Source organism: Mustelus asterias, chromosome 26, assembly GCF_964213995.1.
Source record: "Mustelus asterias chromosome 26, sMusAst1.hap1.1, whole genome shotgun sequence".
Classification (NCBI taxonomy): Eukaryota; Metazoa; Chordata; class Chondrichthyes; order Carcharhiniformes; family Triakidae; genus Mustelus; species Mustelus asterias.
The window spans coordinates 21,908,492-21,927,895 of NC_135826.1; the positions used below are offsets into that span (position 1 = coordinate 21,908,492).

Genomic DNA, 19,404 nt, shown 5'->3' on the forward strand with positions numbered 1-19,404 from the left:
CACCAGCCTCTGAGTAGTTATTTCACATTGTGAAGGTTACAGCTGAAGCTTTTTATTTTATTTATTTTTTATTAATGTCACAAGTAGGCTTATATCCAAGATGGCGTCGGAGTGAGGCGACTTCTTGCAAGCTGTGCCCAGCATACTTTCAAATTCTATCTTCTACTCTTGTTCTATGCTTCTCAAACTTCATTCTAACTCTTTTAAACTCTCTAACAATGCTTTAATTCTATGACTGTGACACTACATTCTGCGCACTCTCATTTCCTTCTCTATGAACAGTGTGCTTTGTCTGTATAGCGCACAAGAAACAATACTTTTCACTGTATGCTAATACATGTGACAATAATAAATCAAATCAAAGCTTACATTAACACTGCAATGAAGTCACTGTGAAAATCCCCTAGTTGCCGCACTCTGGCACCTGTTTGGGTACACTGAGGGAGAATTTAGCATGGCCAATGCGCCTAACCAGCATGTTTTTCAGACTGTGGGAGGAAACCGGAGCACCCGGAGGAAACCCATGCAGACACGGGGAGCACATGCAGACTCCGCACAGGCAGTGACCCAAGCCGGGAATCACACCCTTGGCGCTGTGAGGCAGCAGTGCTAACCACTGTGCCACCGTGGCACCCTCCAAGCAGGACAACAATCAAGGAGATGATTTAATCTTGTGTGTGGTAATTTGCCTGAGCTACACTATCATGGTTTGTCTGGATATCTGAAGTTTTATAACCACTGTTGTTTTTTTCACTACTGTGAACGGGTATTATTCTTTTGTGGCACTATCTACATGTAGAACCATCAAGGCTGCTATTCCTTTTGTGGTTAAAATTACTCATAACTTTCATACACAAAAAATGATCAAATGGACAAAAAGTACCTCCCATAATTTCTTTGGCATCCATTGGGCAAGGGTACTATCTGCAGGATTTGGAACATTGGGCCAGAAATGTTTCTTAATTCTGTAGGTTCAAGAGATAAACAGATAAAAGAATGCTGCTTTAATTCGATGACTCCAGAACTCTCTCACAGGTATTCTCCCTATTGTAGTCCAAATATTCTTACAAGTTGAAAACATTGCTGCCTCATACCTGCGTCGCTGGTAGGTACAAGCTGCTATAAAAATCAGTGCCGTCAACAGAGAACACAAAAAGATGACCATCAAGAAGCTTTCAACTTCACCGTCATCTGATAATGGGAAACGCAGCAGTTATTAATACCGAAAGACAAAGATAAAGCAACATTTTATGATACAAAACTGGAGGGGAGGAATTATGTACCTGAGATTTGGGGATGCTCATGAGGCCTTGTGAGTACAGCAGAATATCATCCGTGGGAAGGTAGTGATATTACCACTGGACTAGTAATCCAGTGGCCCAGGTTAATGATTAGGGGACGAAGGTTCAAATCCCACAAGGGCGGGTGGTGAAATTTGAATTCAATAAAAATCTGGAATTTAAAAAGTCTAATGATGACCATTGTCGATTGTCATAAAAATCCATTTGGTTCATGAAAGTCCTTAAAGGAGGAAATCTGCTGTCCTTACCTGGTCTGGCCTACATGTGACTCCAGACCACAGCAATGTGATTAACTCTTAAATGCTCTCAGGGGTGGACAATAAATGATGGCCCAGCCAGCGATGTACACAACCCCTGTACAAATAAATGCTGACCGAGCTAGCAACACCCACATCCCATGAATGAATAAAAAAAATATCCACAGCCTGCCTGAAGATGTTGGAAGAATCTCTGAGCTATTTTTTTCCCCCTTTTAGTCCATCCAGGATAAACTACAAAGTGGTCTGTGGATGTGTTATCGACTGTTCTGCACCAGTCTTCCGTGCAGTAAGAAGCAAGTAAGTTGTTTCCACATCGCATTTGTACTTTGTTATCTGCTCTTCCACATGAACGGACATCAAATGTACTAGTCTAACAAACAGTTAAAAGACATGGGGCAAATTTTCCCGCTCCACCAGCTATGATTGCCATGGAGGGGTGGACAGTGGAAAGGCCCATTGACCTTGGGCAGGATTTTCCTGTTTCGGGGCGAGCGCGGCTGGAAAATTTCGCCCATATTGTGCAGCAATTAAATTCAACAAAACATTGTGCACCAGTAAAGCTTCATTAACACGCTTTTATTTAGCAAAATATTTAAATAAAGCTCAGAAATATGCTGTTTCCTTTATTGTAATGAACATAAATTGGAACAGGATTTGCCTATTCGGCCCATCAAACCTGTTCTGTCATAGAATCCCTGCAGTGCAGAAGGAGACCATTTGGCCCATCGAGTCTGTGCCGACCACAATCCCACCCAGGCCCTATTCCCGTAACCCCACACATTTACCCTGCTAATCCCCCTGATACTAGGGTCAATTTAGCATGGCTAATCAACCTAACCCACGCATCTTTGGAGTGTGGGAGGAAACCGGAGCACCCGGAGGAAACCCACGCGGACACAGGGAGAATGTGCAAACTCCACACAGTCACCCGAGGCCAGAATTGAACCTGGGTCCATGGCACTGTGAGGCAGCAGTGCTAACCACTGTGCCACCGTGCTGCCCATTCAGTAGTAAGATCATGGCTGATCTGATTGTGGCCTTAACTTCATTTTCCTACCTGTCCACCATAACCCTGGAATTCCCGTGTCAATCTAAAATCAGCCTTGAATATATTCGATGACCCAGCCTTCACTGCATGGTGGGGAAGTGAATTCCAAAGACTTTGAGGGAGGAAATTCATCCTCATCTCCTTCTTAAATAGGAGTTCCTTTATTTTGAAGGTATAACCGTTAGTTCTTATTTCCCCACGAGAGGAAACACCCTGGTCAGTGCCTATGCTGTCAAGCCCTCTCAGAATCTTACAAGATTCAATAAGAACTCCTTTCATTCTTCTAAACTCCAGTGAGAATAAGCCTAATCTTCTCAATCTTGCCTCATTAGGGTGGCATGGTGGCACAGTGGTTAGCACTGCTGCCTCATAGCACCATGGACCCGGGTTCAATTCCGGCCTTGGGTGACTGTGGGGTGTTTGCACATTCTCCCCGTATCTGTGTGGGTTTCCTCCGGGTGCTCCGGTTTCCTCCCACAGTCTGGAAGACGTGTTGGTTAGGTGCATTGGCCATGATAAATTCTCCCTCAGTGTACCCGAACAGGTGCCGGACTGTGGCGACTAGGGGATTTTCACAGTAACTTCTTTGCAGTGTTAATGTCAGCCTACTTGTGACACTAATAAATAAACTTCAAAAACAAGGCCTTCATCCCAAGAATCAGCTTTGTTATCGGCTTTCAATGCAAGTATATCCCTCCTTAAGTCAGGAGATAAAAACTTGACACAATACTCCATGGTAACAAATTTCTTTTAAACCTTGCAGAACTATGAAAGGCCTTGGCATTCAAGTTACAATTCTTACCAAACGTCTTGGTTGTAATGGCTAAGTTAGAGCCAGTAGTACTCCCTCCAGCTGTGGAAACCATAATGGTCACAGCATACTCTGTGTTTGCCAACAGACCAACAAGGACGTAATTGCGTTCAGATCCGTTGACAACAACAGCTGTGGAGAAGAGAAGGTAAATACATCTGTTGGAGTCAGAGAAATTCTGCAGACAAATCACCAAATAAACGGTTAGAACAAATAACAAAGAACAAAGAAAATTACAGCACAGGAATGGGCCCTTCGGCCCTTCAGTCCTGCACCGAACATGCAGCCTGTGTGAACTAAAACCCCCTACCCTTCTGGGGACCATATCCCTCTACTCCCATCCTATTCATGCATTTGTTCGGACGCCTCTTAAAAGTCGCTATCGTATCGGTTTCCACTACCTACCCCGGCAGCGAGTTCCAGGCACCCACCACCCTCTGTGTAAAAAAAAACTCGCCTGGTATATCTCCTCTAAACCTGCGATCTCATAAGTCCAAAGCAGTTTTCAACCCAAACAAGTGTGACAAATGGTTAGTGGTCATTGGAAGAATAACTGCAGGATTGGAATTCAGAGACTGTGGCCACTCAGTCAATGGTTGGGATCTTGAGCCCGGGTTCACTGTCCGTGGGAATGCCGGCAGTGGAGGCTCAATTTCCGGTAAAATCTTCCAGAGTTGCAGATTTCGTTGGCGAGATCGCGACTTTCGACTTTCGCATCAGGGTCACGCACACAAGGGGCGTGAACCTGATTTGCATACATTACATTATATTACCATACCCCACCAAGTATTGAGCGCCCACCATAGTTTCAAACCATGCTGTTGTGACGTCATGTGGAAATAGCAGATTCTGAGTGAAACTGAGCCTATGGGGCAGCACAGTGGTTAGCACTGCTTCCTCACAGCCCCAGGGACCTGGGTTCGATTCCCGGCTTGGGTTACTGTCTGTGCGGAGTCTGCACATTCTCCCCGTGTCTGCGTGGGTTTCCTCCGGGTGCTCCGGTTTCCTCCCACAGTCTAAAGATGCACAGGTTAGGTGGATTGGCCATGGTAAATTCTCCCTCAGGTGTACATGAGCAGGCGCCAGAATGTGGCAACTATGGGATTTTCACAGTAACTTCATTACAGTGTGAATGTAAGCCTTACTTGTGACTAATAAATAAACTTTAACTTTTAGCTTTAACCATAATAGTTAATTTGCCCTAATTGTAACTAAAATGAATCAAATTTGTGGTTTTACTTACACTTTAGCTTGCCATTCTTATTTTTGTACAGCACTGTGTAGTTCCTGATAAAACCATTCCGATCATCAATTGAAAGCTCATCCCACTCTAGCTTAACTTTGGTTTTCCAGATCTGCTTGGATCTGATTGCAGGACTGCGGCTTGGGGCTGAAATATAAATGGTGACAGTGAGAGCCTTTTTAAACTTATTTTCTCCCAACTTCTTCTGCCAATAGTTTTTATTCATTCATTGGATTTGAGCAGGGTCACATGCTGGCAAGGATCACATTGTCAGAAAAACCCATCTGGTTCACTAATGTCCTTTAGGGAAGGAAATCCGTCATCCTTACTGGTCTGGCCTACATGTGACTCCAGAGCCACAAAAATGTGGTTGACTCTCAACTACCCTTGGGATGGGCAATAAATGCTGGCCAGCCAGCGATGCCCATGTCCCACAAATGAATAAAGAAGGTGCATTGTCCTCTTGGACTGTTACTGTTGATTGTAGGTATACCTACAGTGCTATTAGGAAGGGAGCTCCAGGATTTTGACCCAGCGACAGTGAAGGAATGATGATGTAGTCCCAAATCAGGTTAGTGAGTGATCTGCAGGGGGATGTGCATGCTGTTCCCATGTGCCTGCTGCTCTTAGTAATCTAGATGGTTGAAGTAATTGGTTTTGATGAAGTTGTCGAAGGAGCCTTGGTAAGTTGCTGCAGTGCATCTTGTAGATGGTAAACACTGCCTCTGTCAACTGTTGGTGGAGGGAGTGAATGTTTAAGATGGCAGATGAGTTACCAATCAAATGGCTTCATCCTCCATCGCGTCAAGCGTTTTGAATTTTATGGAGCTACACTCATCAAGGAAAAAAATGAGGTACCCCATCCGTAGTACTGCTGGATAGTGGACAGGCTTTGAAGAGTTATATGTTGCAAAATTCCCAGTCTCTGGCATACACTTGTGGCCACCTTCTCTTCCTCACTTCTTGCTGGGGACCAATTCATGAATGTTGCTTTGCCCAAGTGGACATTTTTCAAGTGTGCATCTAAAAGACTATCTAACCATGGGGGGTATCTCAGTTTACTCTAATCCTGTTCTCAACTGGCCTTCATACATAGACACTGAATAGAAAGTTGTTGTAATGATGGTCTCCTTCTGTACTGTAGGGATTCTATGTTTCTATGATGGTGAAGAAAAATATAATACATACCATGGAAAAATTAGACTTTAAAAAGACCCAAGTTCTTTTTTATTTTGAAATGGACACATACCCTGAAGATAGCTGAGAATGTACAGGTAGCCACTGACAGGAATGGCTGCAGAGTATTTCTCTAAGGGACAATGGATCACTTCCCTGTTTCCAGGCACATTACTTCTAAAAGCATCCAAAGACTGATTACCATCTCTGGTAAAGACAAACAAGCATAATGACCACCTCATCTGAAAGATCCTATATGTAATTGCCTAGATGGACTAGTGTATTCCCGTTGGGATATACAAGGGGGTAAACGTTTGCCGGGAGAGCTGCCAATCTGGTGTGCGTGCGCGTGCGTGTCTCGAGGAAAAGCAACTGGAGGTTTTTCACACTGAAGGTGTGCAATGCCCCTGGAAAAAGGGAATAACCATCTTTTGCACGAATATCTAAAAACTCTCTCTCTCTGACTGTGGAGGTCAGCCAGCCAGCAAAAAGGATCACAGCTACAAGCAAGAACTGAAATACGTTAACCACACCACAAAGCACCTGAATCATTGAGTCAACTATTTGCCTGCAGAAGTCAATTATACTGAATCAATTTGTAATGGGCACAAGCTTCATCATCTACTCCTCGCAAGTTAAGGACTGCTCCCTTTAACTTTTTATTATCACTGGACTCAAATTCTTATTTCTAATAAATATGATGTGTTTTACCATTTCTCCTTACCTTTTAGTAGTTAATAAACTTACTCTATCTTGACTCAAGAAAGCCTGGTTAAATTGGCTCCTTTTTAACTATAATTATTGGGCTTGGAAAAAGTATTCAAGGCAAAGGGAACCTTGTTAGATTAAACCTTTATTGCTACCAGCAGTGGGTGGGTTGAATAAAGGTAGGAAGCCAGTTACCCCTCCTCACCCAGGTCTGTAACCCTTAGGGGGTATCCCAGACAGACGGTAACAAATTGAGGAGTCTCGCCCGGATCAACAACTTTTGGAGCACCTGACCCAACTCAGGTTATAGAATCCTAGAATCCATACAGTGCAGAAAGAGGCCATTCGGCCCATTGAGTCTGCACCGACAGCAATCCCACCCAGGCCCTATTCCCATAACCCCACACATTTACCCTGCTAATCCCCTGACACTAGGGTCAATTTAGCATGGCCAATCAACCTAACCTGCACATCTTTGGACTGTGGGAGGAAATCCACGTAGATACGGGGAGAACGTGCAAATTCCACACAGTAACCCGAGGCTGGAACTGAACCCGGGTCCTTAGCGCTGTGAGGCAGCAGTGCTGACCGCCTTGTTGTAACAAGGTAGTCCATTTCTTCAAAACTGAAAAGAGTAGTTTCCATTCACAGACATTTTTCTATTATTTTGGAGTTATCTTATGTGAATCCTTTTCTTAGAAAATTGTAATGGCTGCCTGAATTTAGCTCAAAATTACCAAATGATAGGTTATTTGAAAGCTAAAGAGAACCTTTATTCTGGAAATTTTCCTTCAGCCATACACACAGACAAGATTGAGTTTTCCAATTTCTATCAGGTTTCAAAATTAGATTATTTGGCACCAGGACAACTTTGGTTCCTGCAACTTCCTTACAGAAATATCAAAGTGTTATAAATGGATTTGATTGCCTGATGATCCAGAAGAACAGTTTCATTTTCAAAGCACAGAAGGCAGCCTTATCCCCCATACACTGATTATTATTCCTTTCCTTCATCATCCCTTTGCTAGGGGTATAGAAGCCTGTTAACAGTTATTGAGTCTGTGCTGTCAAATATTTCCTTTTTATATTCATTCATTGGACATGGGTGTCGCTGGCTGGCCAGCGCTTATTGACCATCCCTAGTTGTCCAAGGACTGTTGAGAATCAACCACATTGCTGTGACTCTGGAGTCACACGTAGGCCAGACCAGGTAAGGATGGCAGATATACAATAGATGGTTGAAAACCTTTCTTCCATATGCATTCACATATTAATAAAGTTCTACAGTTTATTTATTAGCCACAAGTAAAGCTTAGATTAACACTGCAATGAAGTTACTGTGAAATTCCCTTAGTCGCCACACTCCGGCGCCTGCTTGGGTACACTGAGGGAGAATTTAGCATGGCCAATGCCCCTAACCAGCACGCCTTTCGGACTGTGGGAGGAAACTGGAGCACCCGGAGGAAACCCACGCAGACACGGGGAGAACGTGCAAACAGACAGTGACCCAAGCTGGGAATTGAACCGGGGTCCCTGGCGCTGTGAGGCAGCAGTGCTAACCACTGTGCCACCTGTGTAACATGCAGCGTAAAAGCTGACCTTGCATGTTCAGGTATGAAGAAATGCATATCAGGAAATAGCAGATTTGCTTATCTTTATTTCTAATCCATTAACATTATTTGTAGAATAATTCCACACTTAACATTGATAAACGGTGAATTACCTATTTTTTCAAATAAGTCCAATACTGTGTACAAAAACAATGTGGCAAAATTCTATTCATTGTACTTACCATCTTCTTTTGAATAAGCCTGAGTAGATCTTGGAATGCCTGGTAAGCCATCGAATAGTGGGTAAAGCAAAATATTATAGAGGCGCAATGGCTCAATATAGTCTGGAAAAGAAGGAGTTCACATTTCAGCACAGCTTTATATGAAAAATCCCTCTCATCATTCCTTAATCCTTTACTGTTTCTTTTTCTCCACAAATAAATTCCCAATTTGGAATGGGTTGGAAGTTTTTCACAATGTTGGCTGAGGGGTGGTTAATCTACTAAATCAGTTTTTACAGGACCATAATAAACAATTTTTAGGGAGTCATTTTTATGCAGAAGTCATTTCCATTCATTGTTTTGAAAAGAATGGGCGCGATCCTATCGCCCGTTCACGTTACGCTCCCGCTGCAGCGAAGTCAGGGAATTTGGCAGCCAGCTAAATCTTCATTCACTGCGGCAGGATGGGAAAATCCCGCCGGCGTGAACAGTGGTAAGATTCCAGTTAATGGGTGGGACTTGCCACGCCCTAGTGGCATTTATTTGTGGTGGGGGATGTGCACCCCTCTCCGATTGTCCAGGGGTGGGACATTATGGTCCCACTGCTGTCAATAAGGTTTCCAGTTGTTCACATTCTCTGCCACCAGGGAATCTGTGGCAGGTGGGACACACACACTCACACATACACAAGCACGCACGCACGCCACTGGTAGATTCGACCAGCAGGAACAGCTGGAAAATCCTACCCAATGGTTTGAAAGGTAATTTGATCCTCCATCCAATATGGCAATGTTATCGCTTTGACCTTTCTTGCACTTTACCGAGCTTCAACAAGAGATAGAGAATCTGGTGAACTGGTGCGATGACAATAATCTCTCCCTCAATGTCAGCAAAATGAAGGAGATTGCCATCGACTTCAGGAAGGGTCGTGGAGGATATGCCCCTGTCTACATCAATGGTGATGAAGTGGAAATGGTCGAGAGCTTCAAGTTTCTAGTTGTCCAGATCACCAACAACCTGTCCTGGTCCCTCCACACCGATGCTGTAGTTAAGAAAGCCCATCAATGCCTCTACTTTCTCAGGAGGCTAAAGAAATTTGGCACGTCCGCTACAACTCTGACCAATTTTTACAGATGCACCGTAGAAAGCATTCTTTCTGGTTGTATCACAGCTTGGTATGGCTCCTGCTTTGTCCAAGACCGCAAGAAACAAAAAAAAGGTCATAAACGAAACCCAGTCCATCACACAAACCAGCCTCCCATCCATTGACACTGTCTACATTTCCCACTGCCTCGGAAAAGCAGCCAGCATAATCAAGGACCCAATGTACCCTGGACATACTCTCTTCCCCTTCTTCCGTCAGGAAAGAGGTACAAAAGTCTGAGATCACGTACCAACCGATTCAAGAACAGCTTCTTCCCTGCTGCCATCAGACTTTTGAATGGGCCTACCTCAAATCAAATTGATCTTTCTCTACACCCTAGCTTTGACTGTAACACTACATTCTGCACTCTCTCCTTTCCTTCTCTGTGTACTGTATAGTCTGTTTGTACTGCTATGTCTGTATAGCGCGCAAGAAACAATACTTTTACTGTATACTAATACATGTGACAACAATAAATCAACTCAAAAAAACAATGCTGTCTTGTAGTAATCCTTCTCTGCAGTGATCGACTGTTTTTCCTGTAAAAAAATGTCAATTCAAACGTCTGGATAAAAAAGGGAATCGCACCAGTACTCTGTACTAAATAAAAAGGCAGTCGAAAAAGTTGGAGTTTCTGTTGCTTTCAGATCTATGCCTAGAAAAGGGTTAAATGCTACATGATTAACCATTAATCCATATCTACCTAGAAGTTAAATCAAAGATAAGCTTCTAAGATTGAAAATGGCATATATATTGTAAAGGAAATATGTATACATCCTGCTTCAAGCTGTCACATTTATACACTATTATTTTACTTTAATCATCACTTTTCATTATTGGCATCACAGGTTAATGAGAATTTTAAATTGATTTCTGTTTGTTTGCATGTGTGTGTTCATATGAGAAATGAAATAATTGGAACAGGATATTAAATTGGAGTTTGCACATTCTCCCTGTGTCTGCGTGGGTTTCCTCCGGATGCTCCGGTTTCCTCCCACACTCCAAAGATATGTGGGTTAGGTGGATTGGCTGTGCTAAATTGCCCCGTAGTGTCAGGGGGACTAGCTAGGGTAAATGCAAGGGGTTATGGGGATAGGGCCTGGGAGGGATTGTGGTCGGTAAAGATTCGATGGGCCAAATGGTCTCCTTCTGCACTGTAGGATTCTAAGATTTAATATAAGGGCAAAATACCGCGGATGCTGGAATCTGAAACAGACAGTTAACGCTGGAAAATCTCAGCAGGTCTGACAGCATCTGTGGAGAGAGAATAGAGCCAATGTTTTGAGTCAGGGCCTGATTCGAAACATTGGCTCTATTCTCTCTCCACAGATGCTGTCAGACCTGCTGAGATTTTTCAGCATTTTCTGTATTGAGATTGAATTCCATTCATATTTTAAAGTGGGAATTTGGGCGGGATTCTCCGATCTCGTCCGTTCTGTTCAATAAAATAAATTCATTACACCAGTGCTGTCTTTGTCTATTGAAAGGAATGAATGGACCTGATAATTTTGTTCAACTGCAGTTTGTCCGTTAGATTAATGTCTACCTCATGTTAATTCTGAATGTTAGAGTATACTGTTCATCCGGCAGTAAGGATACTTCAGTTGCAAGAAATAAAAGGAATAACTTTGCAAAGTAAATCAAAGAAAAAAGTTTAATAAAGAAACTTCATTACACCAACGCATGGATCATGCCTCAGCCACAAATGCTCCCCGCAATCCCCATCTGCTTTCTATTTATCCTGGATCAGCTGATCACCACATTATTTTGCTATTGGTTACATTGCTTACTGGGTCAGGTGACTCTCAGCTTGTTACCATTGGTTACATACAACCGATTTCAATGTTACTATTGGTTACATTACAACATTTAGGATATAGCTTGTAAATTATTTTATCTTCAGTAAATTTTCTTTTGTTATTCAAAATCCATGGAACCTTGTGGTGTCTTAACTACTTTAAACAAGATGTTACTGGACGTTTTCCCTCCATGTCCCGAGCTCTGGCGAAGAAATGTAACATAAATTGGGGGTTCATCTGGGATCTTGGATCCGCACACAGACAGGTGCTGCTACCCACTATGGTTAAGATTTATAACATTTCCACGGTGAATTTTACTATCCTAATTGAGAACGTAGCATCTGGAATTGGGATATGCAAAGGTAAATCCAGATAACAACTTGGTTGAATCATAGAATCCTACAGTGCAGAAAGGGGCCATTCAGCCCATCGAGTCTACACCGGCCACAATCCCACCCAGGCCCTATCCCCGTAACCCCATACATTTACCCTAGCTAGTCCCCCTGACACAAAGGGGCAATTTAGCACGGCCAATCCACCTAACCTGCACATCTATGGACTAAATTAGCTAGAATTCAGTTGCAGGTGAAGCAACTTTAGGTAGAATCATAGAATCCCTATAGTGCAGAAGGAAGCCATTTGGCCCATCGCGAGTCTGCACGACTCTCTGACAAAGCAACAAAGCATCCTGTCCTATCCCCATAACCACATGTATTTACCCGCTAATCCCCCTAACCTACGCATCTCGGAACATTTGTGGTAATTTAGCAAGGCTCATGAAACAGATAAGCAATACTCACATCTTTACTAATTTGATTTGCCAATCAATGTGAATATTAAAGTCACCCATGACTGTTGCAGTACCTTGCTTGCAAGCCCCGATTAGTTCTTGATCAATACTCTGTCCTACTGTGTAGTCACTGGTTGGGGGCGGGGGGGGGGCGGGGGGCGGGGGGGGGGCTATAGGCAACCTCCACCAGCGAGTTCTTTCCTCCGATATTGCCTATATTCACTTAAGCTATTTCTACATCTTGATCTCCTGAATTAAGATTATTTCTCGCTATTGTACTGATCTCATCCTTTATTAACAGATCTACCCCTACCTCCTTTTCTTTTCCTCCTCCCTTCCCAAAATATCAAATCCCTTGAATATTCAGGTCCCAACTCTGGTCACCTTCCGAACACCTCTCTGTATTGATTATTATGTTATACTCATTTATTTATATCTATTTGTGCTATCAAATTCATCCTTCTTGCACGAATGCTGTAAGCATTCAGATAATGAGCCTTTAATTCTGTTATTTCACCATTTTTTCCCTAATTATAACCAGATTCCTGTTTAATCTAACCACATACAGACTTTCCATTAGTACTCTTAACACTGGAGCTGGAACTCCCCCCAGTGGAATCCAGCAAACCTGCTGAAGTCAATGCACATTTGAATGGCTTGCCCCATCCACCGCAGGGACACAGTGGGACCAGAAAATCCTGGCGTACAACTCTAAAACTGTTGAGCTATTTAATTCACTCAATCCCACCTTTTAACAGGGGAGGCGATGTCCAAGTGGTATTATCACTAGATATTAATCCAGAAACTCAGCTAATGTTCTGGGGACCTGGGTTCAAATCCCGCCATGGCAGTTGGTAGAATTTGAATTCAATAAAAGGATCTGAAATGAAGAATTTACTGATGACCATGAAACCATTGTCGATTGTCGGAAAACCCACCTCGTGAACGAATGTCCTTTAGGGAAGGCCGTCCTTACCTGGTCTGGCCTACATGCGACTCCAGAGCCACAGCAATGTGGTTGACTCTCAACTGCTCTTGGGCAACTAGGGATGGGCAATAAATGCTAGGCAGCCAGTGACGCCCATGTCCCATGAACAAGTAAAAAAACAATGATCTCTTGTCTTCTCCTGTTCTAATTAACCTTGGTGGTGACCTGTACTGTGTAGATTCATGATTCTTCACCCAGGTATCTAAGTTAAAGAGGCATTAACAAAATCATTACGAGACAAAACAAATGCTCCCAAGGATTTGATATTCACTTACTTACCTCGTACAACTGCTTTTGTGTTGTTGGCGGGTACATTTTGCCAGTTGATAATACAGGCAATGTTTTCAGACACTGCACACCATTCGAGCACATAGCCAGTTGTTGCCATGGTGGGAGCCTCCCACTGCATCAGAAGGCTGTTGTTTCCGTTTGAAGAAGCAACCAGATGGGATAATGGTGGAAAATCTGTCCATGTAATTTAAAGAAAGCTGTAGTGATTATTTTGCCCTAAGAAAGTGCTGCACCTTCTTATAAAAGTAATTTTAAAGGGGAAATCATTGACATTTCCACAATTTCTTGATATCCTCAACTGGCGAGAGATGTTTATGTTGGGAGCATGCAATCAGGTTATTTAAGTTTAAAGTTTATTTATTAGTATCAAAAGTAGGCATACGTTAAAGCTGCAATGAGGTTACTGTGAAAATCCCTGAGTCGCCACACTCCATCGCCTATTCGGGTACACTGAGGGAGAATTTAGCACATATATAATAAACGATAAGGGACCCAGCACTGATCCTTGTGGTACGCCACTGGAAACCAGCAGGTATCTGCATCCCTGAAACCACTCTGATAAGAATTTGACTGTGGAGAGTTTACTTTCCTGATTGCTTCTCTCCCCGCTTAAGACCTCCCACTTAGCAATTTTCTGCATCAAACCGGACCTACTGCTGATCTGCTCACCCTGATAACCATGACTGTTCCTTCCTAAAACCTTTCCTCAAAAGTTTTGCATGCCCTCTAATTCAGTGACAGTTTGATTTACGCCTGGAATGAATCGGGAAAAAAAATCATGTCAATGGGAAATAAAAAGTTCCAGCACAAAACCAACCAATTTGGAAAATGTCCATTTGCTCTTGCTCTTCCCTTCCCCTTGTGGCTATTTCTCTCATTATCCACACAGCACTAACATGGCAGAAACTCCTGTAAGTTGGGAGTGTTTAAACTCTTGCTTCATCTAAATCTTAATGTTGAAATCACATTATTCATTTTCCCAGAAACAAACAGATTATTCGATTAGATAAACATGTCCATAGAATCCCTACAGTGCAGGAGGCTATTCAGCTCATCAAGCCTGCGTCGACTCTGACAGAGTACCTTACCCAGGCTCTTCTCCTGCTCCCCCATAGCATTGACCCCACACATTTACCATGGCCAATCCAACTAACCTACAGATCTTGGAACACAAATGGGGCAATGCAGCATGGCCAATCCACCTCACCTGCTGTGGGAGGAAATCGGATCACCAGGAGGAAACCCATGCAGACAGCCACCCAAGGCTGGGATCGAACCCGGATCCCTGGCGCTGTGAGACAGCAACGCTAACCACTGTTCCACCGTGCCGTATTGGGTGGTGGGATTTTCCGACCCTTCCGGTGGGTGTGATATTCCAGTCTTGCCGATGGAGATACCCCTCACAATGCGTTCCCCGGCAATGGGACAGGCAAGCCATGCGAAACACTGTAGATGTCGACAGGACCGGAAGACCTTCGCCAGTGGCCAATAGCCTGCCGTTTGTGCCACCAGTAAATGCTACCCATTGATACAACTGATAACAGTCACCAACAGGAAGCAGGTGAACTGTCTGTATGGGTATTATCGTTTATGCTTCACAAGAATGATGGACCAGAATAAATCAGAACAATGCCCATGCATTAGTCAGTTGTTTTGCTGCTTACATACATGTATCTGACAACCCAACAGCGTAATATCAAATTCAAAAATTTAGAATTGAACTTTAAGATGATTTCCTCTTGCGTAGTCTGTTTGAAATTTGTTTTCTGCCCAAGACCCAACTCATATTGAACGCATTTTCTTTTTGCTACCATTTTGATAATGATGTGTAATTTGGGTTACCTGGTTCATTGGAGGAAGGGATGATAATTTGAGCCTCCGGAGATTCTCCCACTGAATTGAAAGCAGCCACCTGGATTCTGTAGTTTCCATCGGGTAAGTTGAAGCTGTACTCTAAGTTTGAGGTGTTGTACACTTGGGCCTCAGGTTGCTGTAGGTTGACTCTGTAACCCAAAATCTTTCCCTTTGCTGCGTTCTTTTTCAATGGCTGTGTAAAAAATGAGCAATGTTTAACGGTGTTACTTGGATGGGAGCAAGAGTTTAATGATAAGACTACAGTATACTGAGTGGAGGTTTGTCTGTGGCACGGTGGCACAGTGGTTAGCACTGCTGTCTCACCGTGCCAGGGACCCGGGTTCAATTCCCAGCTTGCATCACTGTCTGTGTGGAGTCTGCCTGTTCTCCCCATGTCTGTGTGAGTTTCCTCCGGATGCTCCGGTTTCCTCCCACAGTCCAAAGATGTGCGGGTTAGGTGGATTGGCCATGCTAACTTGACCATTAATATCAGGGGGACTGGCTAGGGTGGATGCATGGGGTTGTGGGGATAGGGCCTGGGTGGGATTGTGGTTGGTGTGGGCTTGATGGGCCAAATGGCCTCCTTGTGCATTGTAGGGATTCTATGAATTGTCTAGTTGAGAGGACAGTTAAAAACTGACAGCAATAATGTTGCTTGAACACTTTCAGTAGCTATCTCTGTTCCACAGCCTATTTTAGTTGTTACCTCACTTCAGGCTTTAAAACTTTTTTTGATGTCATTTAATTTTCTGGCACAGAAGTTGGGCGTGGGGGGTGACTTCAGATCATCAGGCGACCGTTGTTTACAAAATTGCCATAAAATCAGAGTCAGCATTGTTTTATGAAGGGTAATTCATGTTTGACTAATTTGCTAGAGTTCTTCGAAGATGTAACAAGCAAAGTGGATAATGGGAACCCTGTAGAAGTAGCATATCTGAACTTCCAGAGGACATTTGATAAGGTGCCGCACAGAAGGTTAATACACAAGGTAAGATCACATGGGGTTAGAAGTAAATTATTAGCTTGGATTCAGGACTGGCTAACCAACAGACTAAGAGTTTTAACAACACCAGGTTAAAGTCCAACTATGTGTTGGACTTTAACCTGGTGTTGTTAAAACTCTTACTGTGTTTGCCCCAGTCCAACGCCGGCATCTCCACATCATAACCAACAGAAAGCAGACAGTTGGGATAAATGGGTCTTTGTCTGGTTGGCAAGATGCAATTAGTGGGGTGGCACAGGATTCAGTCCTCAGGTTCCAACTATTTACAATCTATATTAATGACTTGGATACAGGAATAGAAGGTACTATAGCTAAATTTGCAGATGACACAACAATAGGTGGGATAGTAAATTGTGATAAGGAAATAAACAATTTAAAAATGGATATGGATAGGCGAGTCGACCAGAATTTGACAGATGGAGTTTGATGTGGATAAATGTGAGATTATCCATTTGGTTAGAAAAGTTGAATGGCAACTTATTATCCAACTGGAGAGAAACTTGAGTGTTTCAATGCAGAGGGATCTGGGTGTCCTCATGCATGAATTGCAGAAAACTAGTATTTTTAAAATACTTTTCCAATTCAATCAAATCAAATCCAATTCAGAGTCTCAACAAGTTGAGACATTTCAGATCCAGGCTGACAAGACAGGGCGAGCGACCAAACCACCCTGTCCTGGGCCTGATCTACATGAGCCAAGCTGATTGGAGAAGGGGGAGGTTCCTCCTCCAAGACTTGAGCTCATTTGCATCTTAGCCAAAAGGCCGAGATGCCGCTTTAAAAAATTGCTTCATATGAAACATATGAAGCTTCAGTGCAACCTAATGACCTCAACCAAGTGCGGCCGACCATGGGCTGCCGACCATACTACACTTGATCTTAGCCAAAAGGCCGAAAACTAGTATTCAGTTATAAGGAAATCAAATGGAATTTAGAATATAAAGGTAGGGAGGCATTAGTGAGACTACACCTGGAGTATTGTACACAGTTTTGGTAGCCTTACTAGAGGAGAGATGTAGCTGCATTGGAGGAAGCTCAGAGAAGGTTCAGTAGATTGATTCCAGAGATGAGGGACGGGATTTTCCAACCGCACTTGCCCCAAGGCCGGAAAATCCTGTCCTAGGTCAATGGACCATTGCATGATCCATGTCCTGCCCGCTACAATTCCTGCAGTGGGCGGGATGGTAAAATTCTGGTGGAGGAGTTTGGCTTATGAAAAGAATTTGGGCAGTTTAGGCCTATACACCCTGAAGTTTAGAAGAAGGAGGGGAGATCTAATTGAAGTATATAAGCAGCTAAAGGGGATTGACAAGGTAGACATAAAGAAGATGTTTCTTCTTGTGGGGAACCCAGAATGAGAGTTCATAGTTTTAGGATAAGGGAGTAACAGATTTAAAACGGGGATGAGAAGAAATTACTTGTCTCAAAGGATCATGAATCTATGGAGTTCACTACCCCGCAGTGCGGTGGATGCCAGAACATTGAGTAAATTTAAAGAGAAAAATAGACAGACTTTTAGTGAGTAATGGGCTGAATGATTATGAAGAACAGGCGGGAAAGTGGAATTGAGGCTGAGACAAGACCAGCCATGATCATACTGAATAGCAGAGCCGGCTCAAGGGGCTGAATTACCTACTCCTGCTCCTAGTTCTTGGGTTCTAAGAGCTTCCAAGTGCATTGTGATTACTTAAGATTGCACATAATCTTGACTGGATAATATGTTGAGTCAAAATCTAGCAAAAACACATTTAAAAACTTTATAACATATTCAGTTAATGTTGTGTTCTGAAAACAGATTTTTCACATCAGTGTAAAAAGCATAAATTTTCAACTTTACCACCTGCACAGAAACTTGATGAAACAAATCACTTGAAAGTGTTATGTGAATGTACCTTTAAGAAAGGTTTTTTAAAAAAAAATCATGCAGCTCACAGCTTCAGTGATGTCAGTGGGGTGTGGGCCAAGCTGTGGCAGTCTGGTGATCGGGCTTTAAGTTTCATTTGTGGCAGTCGGGTGATAGGGGTTTAGTTTATTTATTTGTCACAAGCAGGCTTACATTCACACTGCAATGAAGTTACTGTGAAAAGCTCCTAGTTGCCACATTTCTGCGCCGGTTCAGGTACACTGAGGGAGAATTTAGCATGGCCAATGCACCTAACCAGCACATCTTTGGACTTTGTGGGAGGAAACCGGAGCACCAGGGAGGAAACCCATGCAGACACGGGGAGAATGTGCAAACTCCGCACAGACAGTGACCCAAGCCGACAATCGAACCCGGGTCCCTGGCTCTGTGAGGCAGCAATGCTAACCACTGTGTCACCGTGCCACCCCAGTTTCGTTTGTTTGTCACCATGCCGTCCCAGGTTCATTAAGTTTCGTTTGTGGCAGTCAGGTGATAGGGGTTTTTTTTCCTTTGGGCTTTTAATTTTGTTTTGGGTAGTATGTGTTTTGGAAGCAGTTTAGCAGCAAGCTAAGAAGCAGTCTCTTTCTCTCTGCTTGGTTCTGCCTTAAAGAAGCTGTGTTTTGGGAAACAGATTCGACTACAACCTCTCCTGAATTTCTTCACAAGGGATTTTCAGCATTCAACCCAGGAGGCTGGTTTCCTGTAATAAGTGGGTGTCAACCCATGCTGTATTGTGTCTATTTAGAGGGTTTTGTGTATTGGATGTTGGCTTTGGTTGGAACACATTAGAGATATTTCCTTAAGAGTTATACATTATCGTGGTTGTTGTGTTTCCGTTTGTAATTGCCAAAAGTTCTTGTTAAGTGTCTTACTACCATAGATGCCAACAATATTCTTAATTAAACTTTGTTTTTGATTAAAGCTCCTCGCGGGTCAGTTGAATCACATCTGAAGTAAAACCTTAGAATCTTAGAAACCCTACAGCACAGAAAGAGACCATTCGGCCCATCGAGCCTGCACCGACCACAATCCCACCCAGGCCCTACCCCCATAGCTCTACATATTTACCCACTAATCCCTCTAACCTACGCATCTCAGGACACTAAGGGCAATTTTAGCATGGCCAATCAACCTAACCCGCACAGCTTATCCTAGTCAAATTCAACGTAAAACGTCACAGGTCAGGCGAGCTTCATAGAATACCTTGAAGTATCCAACCTGACTTGTAACAAAACCAATCGATGCAAATCAGGTGGGTTTACACCAGACAGGTGGTCTTTTTAAATTTTTACTCCACCCTTAAAGTTACAAAGC

The 19,404-nt window shown here is 43.2% G+C and overlaps 1 protein-coding gene across 1 annotated transcript in view; it reads right to left on the reverse strand.

Moving 5' to 3' along the window:
• Positions 1 to 19,404, reverse strand: part of LOC144479506 (interleukin-6 receptor subunit beta-like) — a 96,276-nt gene that overhangs the window by 4,837 nt on the left and 72,035 nt on the right. The window contains exons 9-15 of the mRNA XM_078198238.1: positions 15,173 to 15,377; positions 13,319 to 13,504; positions 8,340 to 8,441; positions 4,664 to 4,810; positions 3,412 to 3,552; positions 1,095 to 1,191; positions 884 to 965 (exon numbers count right to left, since the gene is read on the reverse strand). Of these exons, the coding sequence (XP_078054364.1) occupies positions 884 to 965; positions 1,095 to 1,191; positions 3,412 to 3,552; positions 4,664 to 4,810; positions 8,340 to 8,441; positions 13,319 to 13,504; positions 15,173 to 15,377 (960 nt within the window). The remainder of the gene's footprint in view (positions 1 to 883; positions 966 to 1,094; positions 1,192 to 3,411; positions 3,553 to 4,663; positions 4,811 to 8,339; positions 8,442 to 13,318; positions 13,505 to 15,172; positions 15,378 to 19,404) is intronic.